This window comes from Berghia stephanieae, chromosome 1, assembly GCF_034508935.2.
Source record: "Berghia stephanieae isolate SIO BIC M18660-M18661 chromosome 1, UCSD_Bste_1.3, whole genome shotgun sequence".
NCBI classification, from domain to species: Eukaryota; Metazoa; Mollusca; class Gastropoda; order Nudibranchia; family Aeolidiidae; genus Berghia; species Berghia stephanieae.
Window position 1 is genome coordinate 108,009,017 of NC_088360.1, and position 20,000 is coordinate 108,029,016.

General features: G+C 38.4%; 1 protein-coding gene across 5 annotated transcripts in view; it reads right to left on the reverse strand.

The window, feature by feature from the left end:
* LOC144962700 (ceramide kinase-like protein) overlaps positions 1-20,000 on the reverse strand; it is a 171,672-nt gene that overhangs the window by 60,448 nt on the left and 91,224 nt on the right. For all 5 annotated transcript variants that reach the window (XM_078895867.1, XM_078895864.1, XM_078895869.1 and 2 more), the window contains one exon: positions 14,191-14,319. In XM_078895867.1, the coding sequence (XP_078751993.1) occupies positions 14,191-14,319 (129 nt within the window). The remainder of the gene's footprint in view (positions 1-14,190; positions 14,320-20,000) is intronic.

The window sequence follows — 20,000 nt, forward strand, 5'->3', positions numbered from 1 at the left end:
CACAAAAGAGAGGAAGAGCTGATTTATTCAAGCAGACCCAATAGGCTTTGCTTTGACGGGCGTGGAATTAATAATACGCCCATTTTATTCAATCAAATAGATATGGCTGTTTGTCAACAAAGAAGGGCCGGCTAAAAAAGCTTGAACCGTGAATCATCGATAGAAAATGTTGCAAAATCGTCTGCATTATCAGGGAATTCATTAAGTCTTGCTGTCGATGGTTCGTGTGTGTTCGTGCGTGCGCCTAAGTGTGTAATAGAGAGAGAGAGAGAGTGAGTATGCATGTTTATGTGTGTGTGTGTGTTGTGTGTGTGTGTGTTTGTGATATGCGTTTTATTTGTAAATACACGGTAAAAGTTTAAAGGGACCGCGCGCCCCCCTCTGTTAAAACAGTATTTCCCGGACACGGTCCAATTATGAAGAACAACCTAATTAATTAGATAGCCGGTTGTTATCTGCCGTGCCCAATGAAGCGTGACGGATTGCTGCATCAGATATTATAATGATCAGGTAGATTAGCCATTATGGATAAATGCGAGGGAAAAGGATGGGGAGAAAGGGGGTGGGGGGGGGGGGGGGTTTCGAAGGGATGGACGGGGGGTGGGGGGAGAGGGGGGGGGGTTCGAAGGGATGGAAGGGGGGGAGGGGGATGAGGTTGGCTAATTCAGGATAGAGGGGGCAGTGAGCAGAAGTTTGTTTGTTTTTTTTTTAAAGGGGGGGGGGGGGGGAGGGAAATCAAAAAGATATGCATGTAAAGTAAAACCCGAAGAACAAACGTGATGAGAAAGTGAAAACAGAAACTAGATGGAAAACATGAAGAGAAAGGATTAAAGAACACACACACGCACACACAGACAAACATACACACACAGAGGGAAAGGGAAGAAAGAGAGAGAGAGAGAGAGAGAGAGAGAGATAGAGAGAGAGAGAGAGACGGCAAGAGAGGGGGGGGGGGAGAAAAAGAGAGAAACACAGAGAGAGAGAGAGAGAGAGAGAGAGAGAGAGAGAGACAGAGAGGGTTTTGAGGGAGACGCATACATAGATGACTTATCATCGCTGAGACAGACAGATAGACCTACAGATAGATAGATAGAAAGATAAGAAAGCCTAGACAGATGGATAGAATAGATAAGATGGATACATAGATAAGGTAGGCGTCATGAAAAAATCGCCAGATCTAATACGCATATAAAGCTATAAATAGATCCCGTTGACAATAGTCGAGAATGAGAGAGAGAGAGAGAGAGAGAGAGAGAGAGAGAGAGAGAGGGCGAGAGAGAGAGGGCGAGAGAGAGAGAGAGAGAGAGAGAGCGAGAAATAGAGGGAAAGCAAAGAGGGAAGAGAGCGAGATAGAAAGAGCGAGAGTGAGAGAGAGAGAGTGAGAGAGAGAGCGAGAGAGAGAGCGATGAGAAAGATAGAGAGTGAGAGAAAGAGAGAAGAGACAGAGAGAGAGAGAGAGTGACAGACAGAGAGAGAGAGAGAGAGAAAGGGAGAGAGCGAGAAAGAGAGCGAGAGAGAAAGAGAGCGAGAGAGAAAGAGAGAGAGCGAGTGAGAGAGAAGAGAGTGTGTGAGAGAGAAAGCGACAGAGAGAGAGAGAGAGAAAGAGACAAAGAGAGAAAGAGAAAAATAGCGAGAGAGAAAGAGAAAAATAGCGAGAGAGAAAGAGAGAGAAACAGAGCGAGAAAGAGAGTGATAGAGAGCAAGAGAGAGAGTGAGAGAGAGAAAGATAGAGAGAGCGAGAAAGAGAGATAGAGAGAAAGAGAGAGAGCGAGAGAGCGAGAGAGAGAGAGAGAGAAAGAGAGAAGAGCGAAAAAAGGGAAAAGAGAGAATTGAAGAGCGCGAGCGAGAGAGAGAGAGATAGAGAGAGAGAGAGAGAGAGAGAGAGAGAGAGAAGGGGGGGGGGGGGTAAAGTAAGCAATGACGGGGAGGGGGAAGGGGGGATAGCAGCAGCAGCATCGGATAGAGGCGGGTGAGCTCATCGGGAGTCCGATTAAATATCGATCGCTGGAACCGTCGTGCATGGCTGATAATTATTATAATGCCGTCGTGCATTATTACACAACAAGGATCTCTAGTGGCCCTCGACGTCAGCGGGGTGATTTTCAATTTTCAAAAGAAAAAAAATATATAAATAAATTATTAAATAAGAACAAAAAAACAAAACAAAAAAAAAAAATACGTAGAAGACAACCAAAAAAAAAAAAAAAAAAAAAGGACTGAAAAGGGTATTAAAGATTTCCAGCACAAGCCAGGGGGGATTGGGTTTTAGAAGGATAACGGTATGGCACGGCCCCCCATCTTCACTGATTATAATAATAATATCGTGTGTTTTTGTTGTTTTGTTTTGTTTTTGTTTCTTTTCTTTTGTTTTTAAGCTCTTTGTTTACTTGTTGGATTGTTTATATTTGCTCTTTTTTATTTTATTTATATTTAAAAAATTATAATCTGATATCAAACTGCAGTAGAATGAGTTACCTTGACATTGTGATATCAAGAAACAGCACAGCTAGTCTCTCCCCCCCCCCCCCCCCCCCCCCCCCCCCCCCCCCCCGCCCTCCCTTTCCAAACCACCAATACTGTGCAGTACTCCGACAAAACGCATCTTTAAACATTTTGGAGAAGAAAAAAAACTAAAAAAAAAAAGTTCTTCAAATTAAATATTGATCGATTAAAATAACCCATTATCTTGTAATAAAATAAATAAATAAAAAGATATATAATAAATAAATTATTTTTAAAAAAATAGTTTTAAAAACTAAAATTTCCGGGACTGGAAATTTAAGTCCCAGGTTCGAGAGTATTTTTGACAAGATGGTTGTCATTTTAATCGATCGATATTTGAAAAACATTTTTTTTTCTGGCCAAATCTGAAATACGCGTTTTTAATTTTTGGTTTGTTTTTTTACAGAATGTGGCAGCCAGCATGGTCCAATCACCCGAATCGAAAACAAAGGGAGACAAGCAGATTATGATGATAATAATATAATGCATTATTCCATTAATTAATTAACCACGGCATCTTCTTCGCAAATTGGCGGCAAATGGGTGTCCGAGTGGACAAGACAAGACATTGCATTGCATTGCATCCTAATGAGTCCCGGTTTGAGTCCTATCTCAGGCACTTAGCATTTCGATCTTTGAGGGTAAAAAAAACAAAACAGTAACACACTTTATAGTCACCTGGAACAACTACAACTATAACTATAACTTCTACGTCATGGCACAAGACCAAAGGGCTAGAGCTCAGGTGGTCGCTGGTTCGGATAAGCAAGTAAGTAAGTAAGTAAGTAAGTAAGTAAGAGGTTAAAATTATTTTTTTTTTTCAACTGTTACATCTGCTCACGACTTGGACATTACAAATGAATCCTGTTGAAATCAGACGTTATTCTACATGATACAGTACTTTGACAAAAAAAAAAAAAAATAAAAATAAACACGTGTGTTGTGACCAGAAAACTCGTCCTTCTTCAAATATCGATCGATTTTAAAATGACCCTCATCTTGGCAAAAACGCTCAAACCTGAAACTTCGTGAAAGTCCCAGGTTTGAGAGGTTTTTCTTTTTTTTTTTTCTTTTTTTTTCTTTTGTTTGTTTTTGTTTTTGGCCAAGATGGGGGGGGGGGGGGGGGATTTCAATCTATCAATATTTGATGGACGAGTATTCTGGCCAAATTATTTTATAAGCGTTAGTTTTTTTTTTCTTTTCGGAACGCGGTATTACAGGTCAGAAATCGGGTGCCATGTCATTAAAACAAAGACCACAAATCCGCAAGTCACCCGAAGATCAGATGAAACAACCTGAGAAGTGTGGGGTTTTTCTCTCGCTTATTGCCACATTCTATTCGATACTTCCTGGAAATTTCACGGTTGAATGACTTTTACACATATCACATTCATAACTTATTTTTTAGGTTTGTGCAGCGTCTAGTGAGTTGTCGTTAGTTAGAGCTCAAGGAAACAAGTGATTCCATTGATTGAACTATTGAATACAATTCACGATTTGTTTTCTGTTGTAGCCAAAGACTTGTCTTTTGACGTCATTAATGGATCAATATAATAGGATTAAATAGTCTGATGTCACGTTCGTCCAGCAACGAGCAGCTTGGTTCTAAACAAAGAAAATCTGTACTGTTTATTCTTCATGCAGGCTAGAACTCTTTCACATGTCATGTGAACAGAATGTTTAAAATTCGAAACATGATCAGATTTATCATGTTTTTCTCCTCTGGATTCACTTTTATGCTCGTCGGAGAAGTATTTCATAAGGGTGTCCGCCATAATTCCGATAGTTTAGAACCAGTTACTAAGTTACTCTTCGTTTTTACGAGGGAAGTGACGTCACGACTTTTGAAGCCTATTTATTGGAAGACGAGTGTTCTGTTCAATTCAAATTTTTATATACTAGTTTTTCCAGAGTATACCAGTTGCCCAGCTAAAAGTTTATCCATTTCTAAAGACATGCACTATGTACATTTTTTTTTATCATTTATAATAAACGCATTATAATTTTAAAACATTTAATATCTCTAAACCGGCGTGTACATACATATATGCAGGTCTGACAACCGAACGCACTTATGGACCTAGTTTAACACTGTTGGAATGGAGAATATTTTGCGTCTTTTTATTGCTGAGATTTCCATTACAACAATGAGCCCACAATTCATAATACATTGGGTTATCAGACCTGCAAATAAGTTGTACGTCGCGCTATACTGATCAAAACTAATAAGAAATGAAAATCGCTATGAGGTTTGGACTAAGGGCGCTATTGTGTCGACTGGATTACTACATATTTTTGTTGTATGAGATCCAAATTTGCAACATTTATACTATTATAGATAGAACGAAGATGACGTCACTCTGCTCTTTGTTATTGTTATTGTTCTTTTTTTTTTTTTTTTTGCCATCCACGTTTATGAGTACTTCTCACTAAACTATATGAAACAGACTATAAAAGTTCATGGTTAAACATAGTTTTGTGTGTTGGTCCATTATACTTCCGGATGGCAATGTTTTGAGCTGCTTAGCTAAGCGCATACTATCTATAGGTGTAAACCCGAAACATTGTTTATGCTCGGGGTTATTGGGCGGGTATGTGGTTCAGTGGTATGTTACTCGCTTTCGGATGGGAAGGTCCTGGGTTCGAGCTTCGCTCGGCGCATATTATAAGTCCTTGGAAAATGCTCTTTACTTACATTCTCTCACCGTACTCATGTGTAAAATGAGTACCTGGCCGTTGACGGCTTTGTCTCCGTCGGGGAAAAAAAATTGTAATATCGCCTAACAGGTGCCATATGTCTTGTTCTACGTGTTACGTGTTGCTGTTGGTCAGGGACCCTTTGTAAAGCGCTTTGAAATACGTTCAGTGGATATTGCTCTTTATCAAAGCTCAAGTTTTTTTTTTTTTTGTTTATTTGTTTATTTGTTTTTTTTAAATCTAATAACATAACATAATATAATAAAAACTAGATATCTGTATTGATTTTTTTAAAAATTCAAAACATCAAAAACAAAAACAAACAAAAAAAAAAAAAAAAACAAAAAAAAAAAAAGAAAAAAAAGACAAAACGAAAAAAAAAAAAAAAGAAAAAAGGAGAAACAAATATCTAGGAATTGCTGGTTCAGAACTCAATATCCAAGATTGAATCTCCCCTTAATGACAGTTACTTCCACAGGAAATGGCAAGATCAAAAAACAGGATCAATGGCCGTCCTGTGGAACGAAATATTTAATGTCGTCCAACCTCTGCGCTGATGTCATCGTGGAGCCATTTAAAGAGTCGTAAAATAAAATAATCAACTCACACACATAATATGCACACACACACACACACACACACACAAACACACATATAAAATGCGTATACACACAAAACATCAAACACATACACGTTCAAACACACACGCAGTCAACCAAACATATACAGGTGCAAACACACACGCACGCGTACACAATCAATCAAACACACACACACGCACACACAATCAATAAAACACACACACACACACACACATATATATATATATATATATATATATATATATATATATATATATATATATATATATATATATATAACGAGAGTAAAAGTAATGGGTAAGATAGGGTTCTTGAATTTGAATTTTTGTGTTTGGAATTTCGAGCGACTTCCCAGTCATTGGGAACGCAGCATTGAGGAACGAATTGAACATTTCAAGCAAAAAAGAGTTCGAACTCAGTAGGCGGTGCAAAACCAAATAATGACGTCAATAGACCAGTCCTATTGGGTTTCAGTGTCAGGCGGTAGCCATCGTTATATTATAGATAGTATGCGCTTGGCTAAGAAGCTCATAACATTGCCATCCGGAAGTATAAAGGACCAACACACAAAACTGTGTGTATCCATGAACGTTTATAGTCGGGTTAATACAGTTCAGTGAGCATTACTCATAAACGCGGAGTCAAAAAACAATAACAAAGACCTGAGTGACGTCATCTGCATACTATCTATAGCCTGACACTGAAACCCAAAAAGACTGGCATTTTGACGTCAGCATTTGGTTTTGTACCGCCTGGTGACTTGTCGTTAGTAGTGCTCATGGACACAAGTGTGGTCCCATTGGTTGAACTATTGAATACAACTCACGATTTGTTTTCTTTTGTGGCCAAAGACAGGCATTTTGACGTCATTTTTTGGTCAGTGTCAGCTTATAAGTTAACGATGGCTACGGTCAGGCTATAACATAACGACATCTTTGAGATTCCGTCGCCTAAAACGTTGAGCTATTATATAGCGCAATATCCACTAAACGTGCTCAAAGCGCTTTACATAGGATAAGGTCCCTGACCAACAGAAAAACCAACATTTAGCACGGTACATGACGCCTCTTAGGCTATATTACATTTTTTTTCCGACAGACACGACGCTGTTAAAGGCAAGGTACTCATTTTACACCTGAGTAGCTTGAGAGAATATGAGTAAAGAGTCTTTTCCAAGGACTCAACTAAACGCCGAGCAAGGCTCGAACCCAGGATCTTTCGATCCGAAAGCGAGTGTCATACCACAAGACCACATAGCCTAGATGTCAACAAGAATGACCCATAAGTGAGAAACTTGGGGGTTAATGATCTCGTCCAAAGGGGGGAAAAGACGAAATTCCCTTAAACGGAGCTTGAACCTGGTACCTATAAAGTCACATTGCAATGCCTTAACAGTAACCGACCTGCCGACTTGAAATGTTAAATGTTCAGAGGGAAGAAATAGAAGTTACTATAATACTCTTCAACAGTCGTAAGGTCACTTCCTTCCTAATGACGCATGGTAACATAGTAACACTGGCTCTAAACTATCGGAACAATGGCGGAAACCGTATGAAATATTTCTCCGGCGAGCGTAAAAGCGTATCCAGAGGGAAAAAAACCCCATAAATTTGGTCATGTTTTGACTTTTACACATTCTGATCACAAGGCATATGAAAAGTTCCACCCAGCATGAAAAATAAAAAGTAATGATTTTCTTTGTTTAGAACCAAGATGGCCGCCGTTGCCGGGCGGCGTAACATCAGACTACTCTACAAATCAAAACGTTACCCTCATCAGTTTTAGATATGCCTTCAAAACCCTGAATAGATGATTTGTGGCACCAAAGTTTTCTTTTTAACAGATTGTGTTGAATCAAAAATGTCTATTTCTGCTGTTGAAGCCAAAAGTTCGTATTTTTACGATTTTTTCGTAGTTATCGGCAGGTCTGCCTTAACATTAACCTCTATACCGTTAAAATTCTATCCGGTCGAATTCATGACGTAAATACTGCAGTGTCATAATGTGCGCACTACATTATATATATATTATTATGTAAGTAGTGCTCGTATTAATCCGCGTCCTCATTGTCACTAACTCGCTACTCACAGTGGCTGTCGTTCTCTCAAAAAAATAAAACAAGTAATTAAAATTTTGGCCAAAAAACCCGTCCTTCAAATTTCAATCGATTAAAATGACTCTCATCTTGGAGAAAAAAAAAACCCGCTCAAATCTGGGACTTCGAGAAAACCCAGGTTTGAGAGCTTTTGCCAAGATGAGTAGTCATTTTAATCGATCGATATTTGAAGGACGAGTTTTTCTGGCCAAAATTTTAAATACCTGATTTTCTTTTTTTCAGAGTTCGATGGAGTGACAATGTCAATCCGTTCTCGATATTTGAAAATCGATATTATCATCCTTACATAAAAACGATAACATGATATTATCAAGTCGTATTTCAGTTGTTATTGGGTGATAGTGACATTTCCACGTGCCTTGCTTACTGCCTGTCTGTCTATCTATTTGTCTGTATGTCTGCCTGTCTGTCTGTCTGTCTAGCTGCATGCGTCAGTTGTTGGGTTGTTATTTTTTTTTAACAGCTCGCGGACTGAATGGCAGCTGTTTAGCATCACACGAGACTTTTTAATGTACAGCCCGAGGAACCAAAAAAAGGGGGAGAAAATGATATAGAAATAAGAAGAAAGTATAACCAAAGAAATATCCCCGTCAACCATGACTGCAATGGTGGTAATGATGGCGATGACGTCAACGACAAAAATAATAATAAATAGTAGAAGAGAGAGAGAGAAAGAGAGAGAGAGAGAGAGAGAGAGAGAGAGGGAGAGAGGGAGGGAGAGGGAGAGAGAGAGAGAACGAGAGAGAGAGAGAGAGAGAGAGAGAGAGAGAGAGAGGGAGGGAGGGAGGGAGAGAAATGAGGAATATTTTATAAAAATAGGGAATCTAAAGTAAAAATAAAAGGAAACAAATATTGGAAAGAGAGAGAGAGAGAGAGAGAGAGAGAGAGGAGAGAGAGGAGAGAGAGGAGGGGAGAGGAGAGGAGAGAGAGAGAGAGAGGAGGAGAGAGAGAGAGAGAGAGAGAGAGAGAGAGAGAGAGAATCATACGGGAGTAGTTCGTTCCTTCCCCGAAGGGTTTCAGTCATCGCAGCTCATGCGTGACCGGATGCCAATAATTGGATATTGAGAGGAGGGGTTGGGAGGGGGGGGGGGGGGGGGAGAAATGAGCATGGGAGAACAATTAATTATTAACACCGTTACACGGTGCCAAATAACCTATGACAAGTCTCCGACCACAAGGGGGTACGTATGTCTGTCTGTCTGACTATCATCATCCCAGTGTGATTGGATAATGATATAATATTGTTGGGATGAATAATTTAAATAAAACGCTTGATAGAATAGAAGGTGATGGTGATGGGTGGTGGGTGATGGGCCTGTTCAGCAAGCAATTATCTGGTTATATTCCTTTGGTTGCTTCCATGTTGAATATTTTGTTTGTTTCTTTCTTTATTTCTTTTTGTTTTTGTTTTTTCCTTGTTCTTGGTCTTGTTTTGGTTTTCTCCTTACTTTTGCTCTTGTGTTGATATATTATATTTGCCCCCCCCCCCCCCCGAAAAAAATACAAAACTATAGCATTTATATACCGCAATATCCACTAAACGTGCTTAACGCGCTATACAAGGGGTCCTTGATGAAAATCAACATGCTAGACCTGACATGACGCCTATTAGGCGATATTACATTACATTTTTTTTCAGATAGAGACAACGCTGTTAATGGCCAGGTACTCATCTTACACCTGAGTACGGTGAGCCATTGGAAAAGGCTCTTTACTCAAATTTTCTCACCGTAAAATAAAGCGCTTTGAGCACGTCCAGTGAATATTTTGCTTTATAAAACCTCAATTTTAAAAAAAGAAACAATGTCTCCACCATTCCAAAAAAAAAACAATGTCAAAAACCAATCCCATAACAGCGTTCGGTTATCAGACCTGCAAAAAATATATGCACGTTGGGTTTATATAAATGGACCACCCAGCTTCATCAGACCTTCACACATCGATTGCACGAAATCAGCGCATTCCTAACATTATCATTATCTAATATTTACCATTCGAAATTTACACACATAGAATCGCGAAGTGTTGGAAATAATTTGGTCGTAGCGCTGCTGCTATTGCTACTGCTGCTTCTGCGGCATTTATTTATATATTTATTTTAATTATTTTTAAAATATTTTTTTTATGATTAAACAATACGTATTTGCTCGAGAAGACCCTAAGGCCAAAATCACAGGAAATTATAATTAAATGTAATGTTGATTTAATTGCCGAGTGGCATAGGAGTAATAATTGGAGTGTTAAAATCGAAGAATGGGAGAAGCATAAATATTTACAGAAATCTTGAGCTTTTATTTATATAGCGCAATATCCACTAAGTGTGCTCAGAGCGCGTTAAAAAGGGTCCCAGACCGGCAGCAACACGTAACAAGTAGAACGGATCGTTATGACATTGTTATGATATTAGATTTTTTTTTTTTGGGACAAAGCTGTTAACGGCCATATACTCATTTTTAAGCCTGAGTTCGGTGAGAGAATGAGAGAATGAGAGTAAAGAGCCTTTCCCAAGGATTCCTTAACAATGGATAATTCTTTATCGAAATTACCACAAACTTTGCCATCAAACACATAAAGACAAGTATTCCGGCACGGCTGGCAAAACTACATATCACATGTATTAGGTAATGGAATGGGGAAAGGAGTACAATTAATTTTTTCCTACTTAACTCCCTTTTGGTAATCATTAAAAAAAAAAAAACTCACCCTTTTAATCCCCCCCCCCCCCCCCCCCCCCCCCCCTTTCCATTTAGTTCTTCTTACCGTCATCATCATTAATTTTTGAAAATCGGAAGTTTAGAGACAATGCCGGAAGTGAAAAAAGGAAAAGTGAAAATAGGAATGATTCCGCCAAAAGCGGAAGGGTTGGCAGGTATGTGGGTATATATATATATATATATATGTGGGTGTGTGTGTGTGTGTGTGTGTGTGTGTGTGTGTGTGTGTGCTGTGTTGTGTTTGGGCTTGTGCGTGTGTGTTACAGACACATACACACAAACACATATGTGTATATATATGTATATATATATATATATATATATATATATATATATATATATATATATATGTATATATATAAAATGGTAAATTTGTTTTTTTTCTCATGATCCCATACGAACAATGGCACTGTGATCGGGGTACGGTGACCATTTGATTTGTCATGGAAATTAAAAAAAAAAAATACAAAACAGATTGTGACAATAAATAGCGGCAGCGTTGAGCCTGGGGCGTTTTTCTGCCGTGCCGCTCTGAAAAAAAGCAGACACTTATTTAAAATTTTCGTGCGTCATCCATATCAATATATCGTGCGGCTATGTGGTTGTTGTATGACAGGCACTCCCTTTTATTCGAATCGGAAGGTCCTGGGTTCGAGCTTCGATCTGGGGGGGGGGGGGGCTCATAGTTGTGAGTCATTTGGCTCTTTACTCACATTCTTTCACCGTACTCAAGAGTAAAATAAGTACATGGCCGTTTACAGCGTTGTCTCTGGTCTGAAAAATTGTAATATCGCCTAACAGGCGTCATGTCCCGTCCTACGTGTTAAATGTTGCTGTTGACCAGAGACCCCCTTGTAAAGTGCTTTGAGCACAATTATTGGATATTGCGCAAAATAAAAAAGAAAGCTCCAAAAAAAAAAACAAATTAAAATGGCCATCGTCTCGGCGAAAACTCTCAATCCTACTACTAGGACTTTCGCCAAGATGAGGGTCATTTTAATCGATCGATATATTGATATTGATGAAGGACGAGTTTTCTGGCCAAAATTTTAAATACGTGTATTATTTCACAGCACGGTAGTGTTTGTGTTTCTCTGAGACATATCTAGTGGGTATAATAATATTATAACAACATTGACTCCACCCAACCGCCGTATCACAACCCAACTACCCAGCACATAACTATAGATAGTATGCTCTTGGCTAAGAAGCTCATAACATCGCCATCTGGAAGTATAACGGACCAACACATAAAACTGTGTGTAACCATGAACGTTTATAGTCTGGTTAATACAGTTTAGTGAGAATTACTCATGAACGCGGATGGCAAAAACAATAACAAAGGCCTGAGTGACGTCATCTGCATACTATCTATAGATAGTATGCTCTTGGCTAAGAAGCTCATAACATTGCCATCTGGAAGTATAACGGACCAACACACAAAACTGTGTGTAACCATGAACGTTTATAGTCTGGTTAATTCAGTTTAGTGAGAATTACTCATGAACGCGGATGGCAAAAAGCAATAACAAAGACATGGGTGACGTCAACTTCGAACTATCTATAGATAGAATGCGCTTGGCCAAGGAGTTCACAACATTGCCATCCGGAAGTATAACGAACCAACACACAAACTCTGTGTAACCATGAACTTTTATAGTCTGGTCAATACAGTTTAGTGAGAACAACTCACAAACGTGGATGGCAAAAACAATAACAAAGGCCTGAGTGACGTCAACTTCGAACTATCTATACAAAGTAACCTAAACATCGCTGCTCGAAGCACAAAGAAATAAATTAATAGAATGAACAATGTGAAATCGAATGTAAGCTTCAATTTATTTAATAAACTAAAACAAATAAATGCGGACGTTTCGGGTTTCCCCTTTATCGACAAAACAGGATGAATGAAACACTAGAGGCGAATGAGATAATATCTGACAATGGCGTTGTTAAGGTGAATTATCACATAATATTATCATTTGTCGATAGTGTTTCATTCTTCCCGTTTTGTTGATACAAGGGAAACTTAAACGTCCACATTATCAGTTTCCGTTTATTACATAATATTGAAGCTTACATTCAATTTCACATTTAGTCATTCACAATTTCACAAGGAAACACACGATTCAACGGGGAGTTAGGGGGATGAATGAAATTTGTTAAATGTTCATAGTGTCAGCAAAATGACGCTTTTCAATTTGTTTTTGTTTTTGTTTGTTTGTTTTTTTGTGGTTTTTTTTTTTTTTTTTTTTTTTTGGGGGGGGGGGGGGGGTTGGTATTTGGTTGGGTTTTTTTATTATTATTATTTTTTTTATTTTTAAAATTAAAAAAAAAAAATTATTTTTTTTTGGAGGGGGGGGGGGGGGGGGGGGGGGGGTTTGCCGGTGTTTTTTTTTTCTAAAGCTGTTGGAATATCTACTTTTCGTTCCACACTCCATGACTTTGATTCGTGACGTTTCTCATGTCGTGTCTATGTGATCGTATGGTTGGTGAGACATTAGCCAGGGTTCGAATCCCGCTCTGATCGACGCATAGTTGAGTCCTTGTAAAAGACTCTTTGCTTTACTCAACCGTCTCTCGCCGTTATCAGGTGTATAAAGTGAGCACACTCACTATACTATGATGCCCTTCTACAGTGTCATCATCTCTGTTGTACGTATGAAGCCTCTGGCATGACTCATGACTCATACAACGTGTCCAGTGTTGCTGTTTTAGTACGTACCCCCCCCCCCCCCCCCCTTTTTTTTTTTTTTTTTTTTTTTTTTTTTTTTTGCACAGCGCTTTAAGAGTGTTTAGTGTATATTGCCGTATAAAAACGCTCATTAAAAAATAATAATTTTAAAAAATGTTTTAACCCTCTCCTTACCATCCATATGAAAATCGTCACATTCGTTAGAATGAAACCAACAATTTTCTTATTCATATTTACTATGTACATCATAAAATTTAGAGAAAATTAACAGTGTGTTGTAGAACATGTTTTGCTAAAGAAATTGATGTATGGCGGCAAGATCTTACTGCTACTATCTCTGAGTGATACAAAAAATAATATATTTTTGTGTTTGTTGGGTGTGAAGTTTTGGGGAATATCCTGAAAATGGCTGGTAAGGAGAGAGTTAAGCTGTTTGAAGCAAAACTGTCTAGAAATAAACTTCAAACCTTGAAAAATATTGGATCTTGTTAGAATGTTCCCTGTTTTGTTGTTCCATAATCCCGAACTTGAGAATTGATTCATGACGCGACTCGGGGGTCCCGTAAGCTCAGTTGGTAGAGCACTCGCTTCACACGCCCAGGGACCAAGATCAATCCCCAATGCAGTCGAGATTTGTTTGTTGTTTTTTTTTTTGCGACCCCACTGTCCACCCTACAGTAAATGGGTAGCTGGGTCTATTAGATCTGGCGGAAAGTACTTTGCGATAGACTATAGCGTCCTATCCAAAGGGTAGCAAGCAATTGCTATTGTCCGTTTCACGCTATAGAAACATGGGATAAACCCCGGCTCCATGGACCTTATTATGACTTATGGCTCTGAAGGACTAAGAATGACGCTACTCACCATAAACTTTGAAGGTGGCTCCGCATGCTCGAAACAAGGGCGCTACTTTCTTGTGGAACAGCCTCCCCGCTGTCTTCTTGCCGCTGTTGGGGTTGATAATGACGAAATAGTGCTTCACTCGAAGACGTTCTGTGGACACACGAAAATTAAAAAGAAATAATAATAATAATAATGATAATAATAATAATAATAATAATAATAATAATAATAATAATAATAATAATAATAATAATAATAATAATAATAATAATAATAAATTAATATATAATAATAATAATTAATAATAATAATAATAATAATAATAATAATAATAAAAAGAAGAAAGAAGAAGAAGAAGAAGAAGAAGAAGAAGAAGAAGAAGAAGAAGAAGAAGAAGAAGAAGAAGAAGAAGAAGAAGAAGAAGAAGAAGAAGAAGAAGAAGAAGAAGAAGAAGAAGAAGAAGAAGAAGAAGAAGAAGAAGAAGAAGAAGAAGAAGAAGAAGAAGAAGAAGAAGAAGAAGAAGAAGAAGAAGAAGAATTATAATAATAATAAAGAATTAAGTTATAAATGTCATACTGAGAATTTAGTATAGCTGTTACATTTCAATTTATCTCATGGATGGAAAATCTCACAAAAAAGTTTGGGTTTTTTTTGAAGTTTTTTTATTCGGCATAACGAGTTTTGGAAAAGCAGCCTTCAATTATTCTTTGTCCATCTATCAAGGGACTACATTAGATAGATTATGCGTTCATTTAACACGACTTTTATAAAGTCCTAGTTTTCAAACTTTGAACCCGTCCAACAAGAAACAAAAACAAAAACAAAAACAAAAACAAAACAACAACAACAAAACTGCAAGAGAGAAGAAAAATATAGGGGGTGGGGGGGGGGGAAGGAAAAAGGACAAACGATTAAATTAATAAACAAGTTTTAAACTAATCAATAATTTTAACATGTTCACGAAAGATTGTCTGGAATTTTTGTTTGAATAAACGCCTAGGGGGGGGGGGGGGGAATAAGAACAAGAGGTTAGGAGAAGGAGGAAGGGGAGAAGGAGAAGAAGGAGGAAGAGGGGAAGGAGGAAACGGAGGAAGAGGGGAAGGAGAAGGAAGAGGAGTAGGAGGAGCAGGAGCAGGAGAAAGAGGAGGAGAAGGCGGAGGCAGAGGAGGCGGAGGAAGAAGAGTAAGAGGAGGTGGAGGAAGAAGAGGAGGCGCATGAAGAAGGAGGAGGAGGAAGAGGAGGAAGAGCATTAGAAGAAAACAGGAGAAGTTAAAGATTTAATTTTGATTTTAACAATGTCACATCGACCCCGGTCTCGGCAACCCGATGAGATGATTCGCTTGACGTAATACGATAATTAGAAAGGAAAAGAATGGGACACGGGTGGATGGATTAAAACAAACAAACAAACGATCAAATAAAAGAACACTCATAAAAAAATCTTGTCATTTCCCTCGTGCTGTATCCCTATAACAAATAAATGGACGGAGGACATGCCTCTGTACACTGAAAACTAACTGTGTGTTTTGTTGGTTTTTTTTTCATAATGTCCAAGATATATTTTTCAATACTTCAAATAGCAAGAAATGACCCCAAACTTGTAAAAAAAAAACCCGAAAAAAAAAAAAAAATAGTAAAAACATAAAATAAATAAAAGAATGAAGGAATTGAGTAATTAATTTTTAAAAAATAAAATTATCAAACTTAAAGACTTAAATGTCAGGAATAAGAATGTTTTACATGATTGATAATCCTCTTGTTTCATTTTTAATTCGGTTTAATCTGAAACCTCCCCCCCCCCCCCCCCCCCCATCCCTAAAAAAAAAAAAAAAAGAATATGTTAAAAGCCTCTTGAACCTGGGGCTTGGAAAGTGGCATCTTTGAGATATTTTTTTTTTTGCCAAAATGAGTCATTTTAATCCATCGATCCATTAAAGGACGAGTTTTATAGCCAAAATTTTAAATACGTGGTTTTGTTTTGTTTTTATTTTGTTTTATGTTGCTTTTTGTTGTTATTTTGGTTTTTGTTTTTGTTTTTGTTTTTGTTTTTTGAGCTTTTTTTTGTTTGTTTTGATTCTTTGTTTTGTTTTGTTTTATCTATCATTTTTATTTTTATTGTTTAGAAAACGGCAGAATTGGAGTAGATAAGTCCATCAGAGCCACCAGGCCAATGGAGCTGGAGTTTATCCCGGTTTCTATAGCGTGAAACGGACACTAGCTTGCTACCCTTTGGATAGAACGCTCGCTAGCCTATCGCAAAGTACTTTCCGCCAGCGGCCGTAACAGACCTAGCTAGCTACCTATTTACTGCTGGGTGCACAAGAGGGTCAAAATAAAAAGAAAGAAAAGCTCGAATGCACCCGGGATCGATATCGGTCCCTTTGCGTGTGAAGCGAAGTGTTCTATCCAACTGAGCTATCGGGGCCCCCCCGAATACGCCTAAACAGTCGTAATACGTCACTTCCCTCGAAATGACGCATGGTAACTTAGTAACTGGCTCTTAACTATCGGAACAATGGCGGACCCCCTTATGAAATATTTCTCCGACGAGCGTAAAAGCGTATCCAGAGGTAAAAACAAAAACAAAACAAAAACATAATAAATCTGATCATGTTTTGACTTTTACACATTCTGATCACAAGACATATGAAAAGTTCTAGCCAGCATGAAGAATAAAAAGTACCGATTTTCTTTGTTTAGAACCACGATGGCCGCCGTTGCTGGGCGACGTGACATCAGACTATTGAATCCAATTAGAGTATTTACTTGTGTATTTCTGGCCCAAATTGCTTTCAAAAACGGCATTTTGTCAGAGTTGTGGCGGTATGGCTTTACGATACATTGATTGCGTGTAATGGAGATACGGGGGTTTATAATTGGGAGGAAGGATGCAGAAAACAAAAAACAAAAAAAAAAAAAGGAGGGGGGGAGGGGGGGGGAGGACACGGTGGTGATCACATTGTTACACAACAGATAGTCTTATAATAGGAGATTGACGGGGGGGGGGGGGGGTGGATTAAGCGGCTGATACTGTGATATAGTGATTAATGGCCTAAGTTGAGTAACTGAGTCAATGATTGAGTGAGTGACTCAATGGGTGACTGGGCGAGTGGACGAGGAATCCGTTAACTGAATAAATGGGTGAGTGAGTGAGTGAGTGGATGGTAATGATGATGATGATGATAATGATGATGAGGAGGGGGAGGAGGGGGAGGAGGAGGAGGAGGATTATGATGATGATGATGATGATGATGATGATGATGATGATGATGATGATGATGATGATGGTGGTGGTGGTGGTGGTGGTGGTGGTGGTGGTGGTGATGATGGTGATGACTGTTGGGATGGCATCAAAGACAATGTGTTTTATCGAATTAGACGATTGATTGATTGACTGATTGATTGTTTGAGATAGTGAGTGAGTGAGTGAGTGAGTGAGTGAGTGAGTGGGAGAGTAGGTGGCAATTGTATTCATGATAAGGAGCTTTGTGGTGGTAGTGATAGTGACCGTTGTAGAAATGGTAGTATAATTTTATTAATAACTCATTTCTTTTTCTTCTTATTTTACTTCTTTCAGCTTATCCCGCATTTTGCAGGGTTGCCATAATGAATGTCACATCTCCATGCATCTCGGTTCAGAGCATCATCTTCCTCCAGGCCCAGTTCTTTCATATCGTCCTTTAACCTATCCAACCATCTAGTCTTTGGGCGTCCCTTTTTCCTCTTTCCCGCTAATTCTAAGTTCAATACTATCCTCCCCACGTACTCCCTCTCTCGTCTCTTTACATGTCCGAACCATTTCAATCTACCTTCTCTCATCTTTATCGATACATTCTTCACTTCAGTCAACCTTCCAATTAGTTCGTTTCTCACGTTATCTTTTCTTGTCCAGCCAAGTGACCACCCCAACATCCTCATTTCTGCCACCTCAACTTCTTTATCTTGTTTCTTTGTCGTAGCTGCTGTCTCTCGTCCATATAACAGTGCTGGACTTACAACAGCAGATGTATATATTAATTTCACCTTCAGCTATACGGAAATTCGTTTGTCACACATAACTCCAGATACCTGCCTCCAATTATTCCAGCCTGCCTGGATCCTTTTCTTAACCTCCATCTCATTGCAACCCATCTCCTTGTACAGTTGTTCCTGAATATTTGAATTGGTTTGTCTCTGGCACATCCTCTTCTCCTATCTTTATTACTAACTCGTCTTACGATCTATTTTCAGGATGCGAGAGTAAACTTTTTAAAATAAGGGGGAGGGGGAATATATCTTTGGCAACAAAACTGAAGCAATAAAACAAAAAGAAACTCACTCTCTCTCTCTCTCTCTCTCTCTCTCTCTCTCTCTCTCTCTCTCTCTCTCTCTCACATACACACACACACACACACACACACACACACACACAAACAAAGCCATAAATTAATGGGTTATAATGCGAAAGTGACACGAATGTCATAGGCAAGCTTTTCCCACGTTAATTAATTAATAAATAATATCCCTCCCTTTGCCAATGAGCCCTGGTTACATACACACACACACACAAACACACACACACACACACAAACATACAAACACACAAACAAACAAAACAACAAACAAAAACAAACCTACGTACAACAAAACAAACATGAAGAAAACAGGTTGAGGTGACTTCTTAAAAATATTTTTTTTTTAATGATAAAGAATAGCAAATTATTTGAAAAGATGGGGAGGGTGGGGGGGGGGGGGGGCTAGTTGGCAATGGCCGCCGGGCATTGAATGCAGCCAGCGTTATATATGCATTATTTAGAAACGCCACGTAGCAAAAGGTCGTCGTATAAATATATAATATATTTCATTATGATTCTCTGAAGATCATAATTGAGTCAATATGGACACATGCTAATACTGCCGTATTGAAGAAAAATACAACAAAAGACAAACCAAGCATGGTCCTGTATTCTGTCTTACTCTGGAAAAAAACCCATATTTTAAAATTTGGCCAGAAAAATCGTCCTTGAAATATCGATCGATTTAAATGACCCTCATCTTGGAAAGAAAAAAATAATAAATTAAATAAAAACTCTCTTCGCGAAGTCCCAGGTTTGAGAGTTCTTTTGCCAAGATGAGGGTCATTCAAATCAATTGATATAATTGGATGGACGAGTTTTCTGGCCAAATTTTAAAATATATGTGGTTTTCCAGAGTACGACAGAATACAGGACCATGCTTAGTTTGTTTGTTTTTTTGTTGAGTAACAATAAGGCAATGATAATTAGATACCGCAATTGCGTAAATGATCATGATAATGAAGACGACGACAACGGCGACGACGATGATGATGATGATCACGACGACGACCAAAACGACAGTGATGATGATGATGATGATAACGATGGTGATCACCAGCATTAGCAATTAACAGTATTGTCGTTAACGTCATCCCCTCCTCCTCCTGCTCCTCTTCTACCCCCCCCCCACCCCTTTCTCCTCCTCTTCATCATCATCATCATCATCATCATCATCATCATCATCATCATCATCATCATCATCATCATCATCACCAGCCCCATGTGTATTACTATAAACATGGAATTATGAAGAACAAAGAACAAGGAAACATATTTTTTTTAAAAAAGAAAAACGATATTTCCCCCTCTTGAAATGTAAAGTAAAAAATGGATAAATCTAAACATAATGATCAAAGTATCGATCTAGGGGATTTGAGGCTGGAAATGTAATGAAAAACGGTGATTATTTCGAAAAATAAAAAGACAAAGAAGAAAAAAAAAATGAAAAAAAAAAATTATTTTTTTTTTTTTAAACCCAAAATAAGTGGCGACATT